We start from the raw sequence: 12,090 nt of genomic DNA, 5'->3' as shown, positions 1-12,090 counted from the left end.
TGCTTGAGCTGTAAGCAAAGAATTTTGCAAAAGTACCGCAAGGTTGTCCCGTTATGTCTATTTTTAGAAGACTATGTTGACGCTTGTGAACGAAATAATTAACTGGGACAGATTAGTTTGCTTTCATTTGCAAATAGTTCATGACGTAAAATTTAAACTTTTTATACAGAATTCTATTTAATCTATTATATTAATTAAAAATAAGTAATTTGCAACTAAAATTATTATTTGTAGCAATTCCTAACTGATTTTTTTTGTTACGAAATGTCGAGTTTCGCCCGTTTAAGCAACGAAGAACGTGAAAAAATATTGGCACTGCATGATATGGGGATGTCAATACGCAAAATTGCAGTAAATGTTGGCAGAAATAAGAACACGGTGGAAAATCTGTTAAGACATCCCGACAACCATGGAAAAAATACCAATTCCGGACGCCCACCTTTGGTTGATAACCGGGACAAAAGGCGCATTAAAAATCTAGCGGTCAAGGAAAACGCAGCAAAATGTCTCATAGTTTAAAATTCTTTGTTTTACTCATTTTCAGTTTTAAGATACAAATAATGAAATTGTCCCAGTTAATTATTTCGTTTGAAAATATTTTGTTTAATTTGTTTAAGTTTTTCTTAAGTTTTATTTGTTTTATTTTAGTTGAAGTCTATTCATAATTTTATTAAGTTTAAGCAGTAATTTGTTTCATGAAAATAAATTGAACGATTTAGTTGTTATACTCTAAAACGTAGTCTCCCAGTTAATTATTTGTCTAGTAATTTATCATGAAATTATTGATTTCTAAACCAATTACCAAGTACGCCAATTTAGAACGATCAATATTTTACTTTTATGCCATATACATCCATCTTCCAGCTACGCACAAAGTTGTGGAAAATCAAACATAATGCCAGCTATATTGATGAATTGTTGATGCTGTACAATTAGCACCGAACAAGAAAATAGTAGTAATAGTTCCTTGAAAACGTCGTGTTAAGCCAACTCGTTTTAAACGAGCCATGTATTTCCATACAAAATAAGGGGTTACGTTCCTAGACTTCGAAAAGTGCATACACATTTTTTTTAATGTTTCATTTTATTAGTTTCAAAAACATAAAAAGGTTTATTCAAATGGCAAAAGTTTTCAAAAGTAAAAAGAGAACACATATGTATTAAAATAAAATGGAAATTCTCTTGGTTGCATTTTTAATCGTTATCAACATTTTTTTTTATATGGTGGCTCCCCTTGCGTGGCAAAAAAAGAGCGATTTTTGATTGTTTAGTGGCTCTTAAAGATTCATAGCAGCACTCCTTAAATGGTTTATTTACTTTTGCTGCCTTTGTAGAAACTGCAATTTGCATTTAATTCACTTTTTACCATTTTATTTCATTCAACGATTAAACCATTTCACTTATCACAAGAATTTTAATCTTACTATGTGCGCGACTATTTACAAGGTGTGTTCCAAAGTAAACAGGACTTTTTTAAAAAAAAAAAAAAACAGAACAAATAGTTTTTTCGGCAAACTCAATTTATTTTATTCAAAATAGTCTCCTTCTGCTTCAATACAGCTTTTTGCACGATCCAAAAGCATGTCTAACGAGTGTTTTCGATCGTTGGCCTGTATGGCCGCCAGTATGCCGGTGCAAGCCTTTTGAATGGCCTCTACGTCTGCATAACGCTTTCCTTTCATGGTCAAATGCATTTTTCCGAAAAGGTAGAAGTCACACGGTGCCATATCAGGTGAATACGGCGAGTGGTTAATGGTTAAAATGTGATTTTTGGTCAAATAATCGGTCACAAGCGCCGATCGATGAGACGGATTCTGATCAATTTTTGGTCGTCAGTCAATTTGTGCAGAACAAACCGCGCACACACCTTTCGTAACCCCAAATGTTCGGTCAAAATGCGGTAAATCGATGTTTTGGAGATGTTCAATTCCATTTCCATCAATTTCAATGATGATTTCGGCTGATTTTTGATGAATTCACGCACAGTTTCGATGGAATTTTCGGTGATCACGAATTTTGATTGGCCCACATGTTGATCGTCATTTATGTCCTCACGACCACTTTGAAAACGTTGAAACCACTCGTCCACTCTGCTACGGGATAGGCAATCATCGCCATAAGCTTGTTCCATCAATTGAAATGTTTCGGTAAAAGTTTTACCAATTTTAAAACCAAATTTCATGTTGGCTCTTTGTTCGAAGCTCATTTTTGCAGCGATAACACAAACATACTGACACTTAAAACACAATAACTTCACTTCCAATCGATGAAATGTCATGAACAATCGATAAAGATAGCAGACTCTAACGCACCAGTCGACATAGAGATAGCGCCACCAGGGGGCGCTAGATTCAAAAAGTCCTGTTTACTTTGGAACGCACCTTGTACTTGTATATACAAAAATATTTACGCATCAATCGACAAAATATAAAACGAGGCCTTTCGCCGCGTTAAATAGAAAAGGTAGCAATTTTTTAATCGTGTTAGACCGAATTCGTATTTAAAGAGTTAGTGTTAGGCGAGGGCTAGGTGTATTCTAATCGGTTCAATGTACAGTTCTATGCCTATTCAAAAAATACCACATATGGCTCCAATCAAAAACATAAGCTAGACTTTTCTTGGGAACCGGGAACTTTGGATGTGAAAATACCTCAATCTCCACTACAGATAGCTTACACTACGACAGGGTACTACCGATATCCAATTGGGTGCCTATGTAGTCAGATAAGATACGATTTTTTGCCCTGTAGCTTGCCGTTTTCAATAAACTACTCCTTCATTGTTGTCCCATTTGTAGATTAAGTTTTCCTCTTCATAGGAAAATACTCCCTTACTCCAGTCCAGTAATTGTTGGCTACGCTTCGCCTTACAATGTCCATGTCACCTTGCATTGGGGCACGCCTTTTGTTGATTAGTGGACAAGTGGTAAGTGAACCCTTTGCGTTTGAGGAGAAACTATCGAATTGGGCAATAATTTGTAGTGTTATATTGTCAATCCTTTAGTTTTAATGGAACACATGTACTAGGCAGCTCATTAGACAGATTTCCCACCGGGTATGCTGAGGTTGGGCCGATTTCTGGCCAAAGTCCAGTGGCAGATGTCATTAGACCGAGTTTGTTTCGAGACATGGGTACTAAAGTCGTCTGCATTTTGTGGTTGCTTTGTCCGTTGGTGCAAGCTTCAGTCATCGACGCTAGAAAAGGGACACAGGAGCGTATGGATTTAGTATCGAAGGCGCTCCTCTTGGTGTTAAAGCAGGCGGTGCCCTCGCGTTCCACAACGCTCTACGTGCATGTGCACGTTAGCTCCAACACATCACTAGGTCCACTGCAGGATCTATTGACCCACATATTGAGTGCACTGCCCGCCCAGCCTCGCCATCTAACCTACCAAAAGCGGCTCAAGTTCAGACCCCATGTGCATGTTCTGCTGCTCCTAGTGGAGGATCTGCCGGCATTGTTTCGGGCCTATGCAGGTCATGGAGCTACCGGTAATCTCTCGCACACCCTTATCTTCATATTGCGGCCGATGGATGTGCATCATGGGGATGTGCAGGCGGCACTGCAGCTGCTCTGGCAGCTCAGCGTCGTCAATGTGGCAGTGGTGCTAGGCTCGTCCGATCAGGAACTGCTGATGGCAACCTACTTCCCATTCGATTTGGAGCACGGGTGCCAGGTTATACGTGCCAAGGTAATCAATCGGTTTGATGCCACACGTGGCAGTTGGAAGAACAGAATCTTCTATCCGCGGAAGCTTTTCAATCTTCATGGCTGCAGCTTGATTTGTGCCACCTGGCCAGACATGCCTTATCTGGTCAGAGAAACTGACGGCAGCTTTGTGGGCATCGAGGGCGAGTTGCTGCAGTTCTTAGCCCAAAATCTAAACTTCAGTCTGGGGGTGTATTGGATGGACAAGGCCCAAGTGCTAGCCACCTTCAATGAATCTGGCTGGATATTCGAGAAGGTTTGTGTTATTATTATACAACAAAGAAGTTATAGAGTTGATGAATTGAGGTTCTTCTTAGTGCCATCTCCACCGTGCCGATATTATTACCATAACTGAATTAGATTGTTTATCTTATTACTTATTATATGAAAATGTAGATTTTTTTTAAATTTTTAAAACTTTAATTATACTGTTATTATTTACAATAACTTAAATTAGACTTATTGAAAAATACAAATACAAAAACTAGGAGTTTAGTTTTATTTAATTATATATTTTATTTAATTATTAATTATTTATACTTTATATAATTATATTGGAAAATATAGATAGAATCAAAAAGAAGGCCAAAACGCCAACACATTTTTGTGGAAGCTACTAACAGTCCACACATTCCCAATTGTAAATTTTTATCCTGAATGAATGCTTAAGCCTTTAAATTAGTGCAGTAATCGGCATTCATAATGCTGTGATTAAGGAAGTACACTTCAGTTAACAATGATTGCTTGATATATTTTCCCTGCACTAGAGGGTGTTTTGATATTTTTATTCTCTTTACATGAAATGTACAAGAGTATATTAGGTTTGCGGGAGGTGAAAAATGTAACAGGCAGAAGGAGACCCCACAAAGTATATACTATATATTCTTGACCAGCATGACAAGACGAGTCGGTCCGTCTGACTGTCTGTCCGTATGAACACCTGGATCTCAGAGACTATTAGAGCTAGAGACACCAAATTGTGCACAAAGATGCCTTATATGTGTACGCTATACGAGTTTGTTTTATTTTTTTGATATTACCCCCCACCTCCCTTGATTTTCCATTCGTATAATCGCCTATATCTCAGAGAGTATAAGAGCTAGGGACAACAAATTTTACGCAGAAAATGTGTATTTTAGTCGCAAGCGCGTCACTCTAGCAGTTCACTCGTCCTATTCCATATTTATTGATATATTGAAAAATACAATGTCTTAAGTTTTTTTTTGCAGATATTCAACGGTTTGGCCGATTATTCGTTGGGGGGGTTTCACCATAAGCCAGCAAACCTTGAGGCAGCTGCTGCTGATGCTGTTCCCTATTCGCAATCCACATACTACTTCATGAGTCATATTATGCTGGTCACCAATTTGCCCGGCGCTTATTCTGCATATGAAAAATTGGCATTTCCCTTTAGGCCAATGCTCTGGTGGTGCATTGTTCTGGTGCTAATGTTGGGCTGCTTTATTGTGCTTCTGGTGCACTTGTCAGCCCGAACCCGTCACTTTCTTTTGGGCCCACACAATCAGACGCCATTCTACAACCTGTTTGTGATCGCCGCGGGTGCGAGTCTGCCCGTCAGACCGCTGCCTCGTCGCAATTTTGCGCGTTTTCTGCTCATTCTCTGGCTGCTGGCCACGTTCATCCTGCGTAGCGCCTACCAGTCGGGCATGTATCAGCTGCTGCGCGATAATCAGCTACGCAATCCACCAAGGACGATAGCCGCCGTACTTGCCCAGCAGTATACCATTCAACTGACGCCGGAGAATACCCGCTTCCTCTCCAGCTTGCCGGAACTGCCGCCTCAACAGCTGCACAATCTCACTGGGAGCGAGCTGCAATCCTTTTCGGGATTGGCCGCCAGCAGCGGAACAGAGAAGCGTCTGGCTATCATTACGCCTTACGAGTACTTTGGCTACTTTCGCAAGCTGAACTCGCTCAGCCGGCGGCTCCATGTGGTTCCCGAGCGTATCTTCACACAGCAGCTGTCGTTTTATGTGCGCCGCCGCTCGCATCTGGTTGGCATGTTCGATAACCAGATCCGGCGTGCCCATGAACATGGCTTCATGCAGCACTGGACGGATAAGTATGTGAGCGCTGTCGACGAGCCGGATGACAGTGTGACGCATATGGTGGCCAAGGCCTATCATGACAATCTCCATGATGACGCATTTTCCAGCAATATTACAACTTCGTCGTCCATACCAACCACGCACAATGTATTGGCGTTTAGGGAGCTGGAGGCCATCTTCTGGCTGCTCCTGTGGGCGCACTTGTGCTCCGCCCTCATCTTTGGACTCGAATTGCTCCGAAATGCCAGAGAGCACCATAAAATATTCACCTGCACGACAAAGATGCTGCCTTAGACGTGCTCACTGAAATTAATTCAAAAATATATGCCTTGTTTGTCTTAATTTTGTTAGAATTGATTAAATTGATTAATTAAATTTCGTTGATCAACTGGTGAAACCAAACCTTTATCGCATATTTACAAGTTATTCTTAGAATCTTTAAATGCGAGAGATGAATTTACATTGATGTGGAAAAACATCAAATTCTATTTTGCATTTTTCATTTTTATTTTTTTATTTATTTAAATCAACAAGTAGTTCTGTCGATTTATTCAAAAAAAATATATAAGTATTAACATATTATATATATATTAAGATTTAAAATTAAAAATACAAATATGATTAATATAACAAAGTCTCAACTTACAAGATAAGAAAGCCTACAAAAAAGCTGTACAATAACGTCTATAAATGCCCCCGACACGTTGGGGGAATTTTATTTGCCAGTTGGCCAGCTATGCCCCGATTCACAGCCATTGTGGTCAGAGACATTATAGACCTGAGAATCTAAACAAATAGTATGTAGAAGAGGAAAATTAATTCTACTTAGGAGATAATTAGAAAAAGTAAGGAGTAGAAAGAGACAGAGGTAAAGAGGGAGAGAAAGGAAGAGGAAGAGAAAGGGGAAGAGAGAAACAGGGAAAGAGAAAGATGGAACAAGAAAGACGAAAGGAGAAAGAGGGAAATCTCCAACCCGGTGGGGGAAAGTTTTAAGCCAGTCCGGCCAGCTATTCATATTCTTCTATTTATATAAAAATAATAATAAAACGTCTATAGCTTTCTACTGTTTTTCATACCGGAGCTACAATATCTGATTAAGTAACATTAATTATATTCACTAACTTTTGGGATTCAATTGAAGGCACAACCCTCCTCCGCGCTTAATAATATTTTAATATTATTTATTTAATCTAAATGTTAAAATAAATAAATAAAAAATCGTCGAAACTATCAAACATATCCAAAGAAATCTGGGCTCTGTGTAAATATTTTATATATACAAGTAAACCGTTGGATATTCTGTAATGCAAGTACTTACTTTTTATTTTGGGATTTACATGTTACGTTTATCATGTGAATTGCTTAATTTAAATATTAAGAACGATTTTCTATTAGTTTTCAGGTTCGCATGTTCTCTTGCGAGATTGAAGACAAAAGTTCTTAGAATTTTGTATCCAATAGAGGAACTCTTACAAAATGATATTGTTTAGGGTATTAGAATTCGCTTATCACTTCAATCTACAAATTGGTGATCTACGCTATAAATAAAGTAGAATTCTCTTTTCGTTTGAGGTTGAGTTCCTTTGGAGCTTTTGAAAAAAATTACAATCACTGTTTGAAGTACACACAGAGAGAAAGAGAGTTAAAGAGAGAGAAATAGAGTTAAAGAGAGCGAGAGAAAGAGAGAGAGAGGTAGAGCAAGAGGGACAGCCCGACAGATAGATTTCTGATTTGTTTCGAAATTCTGTAGACCTACAAGTATGAGAAACTGTTCCTAAAAATGAGAAGAGAACTTTTTCATGAAGAGTTTCTACTTGGCAGTCATTATTTAATGAAAAATGATGAAAATTTCAAATTTGTATTGCGCGTTTGTACTCGTCCAACAATCGCCCACAATTCTCAATTGTGAAAACTGTTTTTCGCTCTCCCTCTCTTTCTCTCTCTTTCATTATTGCTCTTCCTCTCGGTGTGCTCTGCTTAAATTTATTTGCGGCTCTTTCTATGCTGGCGTTTTAATTAAATTACTTCATAATCCAACAAAAACAAAAGGCGCCTGGCGTGCAGCAAACAAGTTGCCCACCAGTTTCAGGTTGTAGAATAGTTTTTTGTGGCTGTTGCCGCACATTGGGGGCGCCGACTGAGAGTGGTTGGGGTGGCTAAATGGGTGCTTGGTGGTTGCTTGGGCTGTGGCAACGATGACGATGGCAACGTTGCTCGTATCGTAAAAACGCAAAACGCTTTATCTAAAAGCGATAAATTTCGAAAACCAAAACTTGGCAAACGCCCGACGATGGCATCTCCCACACACACACCCACACACACAGAGAAATGTGCGCAGACAGAAGTGTTACTTTTTGTGTGTTGCTACTGCTGTTTGCCTTTGCAATCCTTGCAACATTTGCGGCTGCCGCTTGGTGGTTACAACCAACAGGCACTATCAATGGCTTGAGACATTGACTGCTGCCACCACACACACATGCACACAAACACACACACACACACACACACCCACATACATAGTCATGCATTACTGTGAGTGCTGCCATTGCTGGTGCTTTTAGTTGTCGTCGTCGCTCTCATCGTGTTCACTGTGCTTGTTCTTTTTGTTGTTGCTGGTGCTGGTGCTGGTGTTGGTGCCTGCTTCTCTCTGTGCTTTGCTTATCGCCTCGCACATTTGCGCTTTTTAAAATTTTTTACCACTCTGCGCCACAAAACTGCTGTAATGGGCATAGCCTTGCCATTCCCATTGCCATCGCCGTCGCCATCGCCATCGCCATCGTCGTCATCGTCTCAGCGCCACCAAGAAGTCAACGTTGTGGTCGCCATCGTCGCTTGAAATTCAAGTAAATGTATTGAACTTAAGCTCATTGCCTGCATTGTCGACGACGACGCCGTCTTCTGCCAGACTTGCCCTCTTAACACACACATATACAGATACATACACACACACACATAACTAGTACCCCATCCCAGGCTAACCGCCTTTAATACGCTGCTCTGTTGAAGAAAAAATAGAAGAAAAACTTGATGCAATTTCTTTATAAAATGTTTCCTATTTTTGGTTTCTCGTACACGCAAATATCATTGATACGGCATTATCTGAAAAGCTTTCACTGACGCTTTATATTGTTCCCTATGATTTTAGATTGTTTCCATAGATTTCACTTTTCGGCTTTGCTGCTTTTATCAGGAATACTATTTTTTACAATTTAACACTAGACGATCCAGAACAAGCCCTCTTACTGGAAGCGACCTTAGTCTGGAGACCGTCTATGTAACGACAGTCTAGAAACGGACCGCAGCAGACTGGTCAGGCCCCTCCCAGAAGCTCGCCCAGTCACCAGGCTCAAAAGAAGACCGTCCGCATACCCTCTTATATGAGCATAGATTTAATCATATTTCTTAAATGAATACTCTTCTGAACTTGCAAAGCAAACTCTGTTGAGTGTGGAATATGAGTGTAGAATAATAAGTTATGTTATGGCCTCAATCCGGCGGCTCTTTAAAACCTGTGCCACAAAAAGTGCACAGCAGGTCTGTAAAAGCTATAAAAACGGGGGTCGACCTCTAAAAAACCACCTATTCACGGAATTCAGTCTGCAGGCTATGGTCTTCCTAATTTCAAAAGAACTGCTAGCTTTTATTTTCAAATGTATATAGATAGATTTCTGTGCTTCGTTTTCAACAAGTATTAATTGAATTAATTGTTACTTTATTTATTTATTTATATTCCTCCAGAGCAATTAGGAAAACGGAAGATGACAAATTGAAAAAATAATAATTTATGTTAGCTAAAAACTCAATGCTTTTAACCTCGTATAGGAAATTGCATAGAACAGATGACAGATATGCATGAACAAAAACGGGCTAGTGCCAGTGTAAGTGATAGGCATAAGTGGTTCCAGTCCAGTCGCCGTAAGTCAAGTTTTATGAGCTTCATTGCCTGGCTGGTTGGCTCCCTTTTTGCGGAGCTTAGCTCTGCCCAGCTCAGCTCAGCTCAATGCGAGTCAACGCGACTACTCTTAGCTGTTGCCACTACCAATACTTTGGCTCGTTTGGCAATGAATTTTTATGGCGCGACTTTTACGTCACCTCGTTCCCACCCACACACACACACACACACACACACACACACTCAAAAGCTTTTGGGAACCCTTCAAGGCTGGCTGGTTGGCTGGTAAGTTTAGTAGAACAAATATATTCATGACAAGATTATGTCTCGACTGCAGCCATTTTGGCATGTGTTGGCTTTTAAAGTCGCACTTCTTTCGCCCACCGCTTGTTCTCTCTCGCGTTTGTCACGCACTTGGGCGCTCCGTTAATGGCGCCGTCTGCAACAACTGCCAATTTCCGGCTGCGAAATTACAGCTAATTAACTAATCAACACAATTATGGTGCAAGCGTTGCCTGCTTACTTGCCGGGGCAGCCGAACCAGCTGCCAACACAGCCTGCAGTTGCAACTTTAGTTGCCAACCAAAAGCCAAACGCAGCGGAAGTTGGCCAGACAACAAACGGTGATTCCGACGTTGCCGCTTCCGGTACATATACAAGTACATGCATACACACGTTGCCACACTCAAATACCAACATACCCACACACATACGAACATTGATAAAAATTCGAATAAGTGGCAACTATTTTTAGGGGCACGGGTCACGGGGCATGGCATGGCATGGCATCCAACTCACACCCATCATTAGCGCTCGCTTTTGTTGACGCTTCGCATAGCAATGTCCTGGAGCATTACAAGCATTACAATCTCGCTCCCAGCCTCATTTTAATTGGCCCATTGTGGACACCTTGAGCCAATTGCTGTGCCAGACACACTTCATCAAGCTGCATATGTAGTCTGTGACTGGCTGACAGGGTCAAGGTACTTGTATACATATAGATATGTGTATCGAGCGGATGACAAGAGATCGGCAATATTATGTTCTCTTAATTCAGTGCCGATGTACCTCATAATATTTAAACAATTTGCGTTTTCATAGCCTGTACCCAAAGGGTAAAAGGGTATACTAGTCTAGTGCGAATGTATGTAACACACAGAAGGAGGCGTGGCAGAGCCCACGAATCAGGATGACAAGACGAGTCGACATAGCCGTGTCTGTGGTGAATCTCAGCAAGTATATAGTAAGAGCGAGAATCATTGCACTCCACACTCAGCTTCTCATAGGTCCGAAAATTGAAAGATTTTAGTGATTTCTCATGAATTCTTTTACCCGCTAAGAATGCGAAGTTTTGTGATTAAAGTTCTTATATTCCAGCAGATTCTTGCGTTCATAAAATGCCACAAATAGATATGACTATTCCTACTGATTTGATTTGAAGTGGAATAAAAATCATTATTTAATTAAATGGGGTTTTTTTTTTTGGATCATTTACTCAATTTTTCTAGATAATTTAAAGTTCTCTTCAATCTAGCACTACCGTTGATTTTATAGAAAGCATTCAAAAATGCAGAAAAATTTGTAAATTTTAAATCCATATACTTGTAGATTACCAAACCATTTAAAATTGTGATATACATTTGTTAATACACTATCAATGTACTCGTAAATACGTGTATATTCTAATTATTTTGTATATTTTGTGCTACATTACTAAAATGCACAACAGCAATATAGTTTTATATTAAAATAATTTCTCTTGGATTTTCAATATCCCGAATATTGATCGGCGCCTTAACTTCTATGGTGGAGGAGATTTAGTAAGCGAAGGAGACTTGCAGGTTAGATAAGTTCGGCAATGTCTTACAATTAATGTACTATATAGTATGTACGAATTGAGATCTCCAAGCGCTCCAGCTTTGGACATTGCCAGGACAATCGCAAAAGCATTTCAGAGCTAAAGAACTCAAGGTCGGTGGAAATGCCGCGGAGATTCTTCAGCGTCTCTAACAGTTCAAAGAATTGTTAAGCCTTTTGCTTAACTCCGATATTTGGTATATACTTAGTAGCTGCCATAGGAAAGATCTAGCTTAATAAACTGTATTACTTATTATTTTTTAGCAGACAGATGGACAGTTGTACATGAATTATGTATGTATGTTTGTATGTATCTATAATATAAAATAACATATCCTTTTTTATGTAGACATACAAAAAGAACAGTCCCATGGAAAGTGAATGCTCAGATGGACAAAATTAGAAACACGATGGCAAATTGCACAATTCCCAGGAAGTATCTGAATATTCATTACTTATAAACAGGGACCGAAAATAATGATTTTTTTTTTGAGAAAGCGAGGAGTTTACAGATATCCTTTTTTATCTATGCATTTCCACCATTATTTATAAATTTTTATTCAT

The 12,090-nt window shown here is 39.5% G+C and overlaps 1 protein-coding gene across 1 annotated transcript; it reads left to right on the top strand.

Moving 5' to 3' along the window:
• The first annotated feature begins 3,127 nt into the window (after window positions 1-3,127).
• Window positions 3,128-6,071, top strand: LOC115627656. Its single transcript, XM_030523397.1, has 2 exons — window positions 3,128-3,964; window positions 4,938-6,071. The coding sequence occupies exons 1-2, from the start codon at window positions 3,128-3,130 to the stop codon at window positions 6,069-6,071; spliced, it is 1,971 nt and encodes a 656-aa protein (XP_030379257.1).
• The last annotated feature ends 6,019 nt before the right edge of the window (window positions 6,072-12,090 follow it).

The sequence above is a fragment of the Scaptodrosophila lebanonensis genome, unplaced genomic scaffold (genome assembly GCF_003285725.1).
Source record: "Scaptodrosophila lebanonensis strain 11010-0011.00,11010-0021.00 unplaced genomic scaffold, SlebRS2 tig00000096-arrow-pilon, whole genome shotgun sequence".
In the NCBI taxonomy this organism is placed as follows: Eukaryota; Metazoa; Arthropoda; class Insecta; order Diptera; family Drosophilidae; genus Scaptodrosophila; species Scaptodrosophila lebanonensis.
This window is presented reverse-complemented; position numbering and strand designations above follow the sequence as displayed.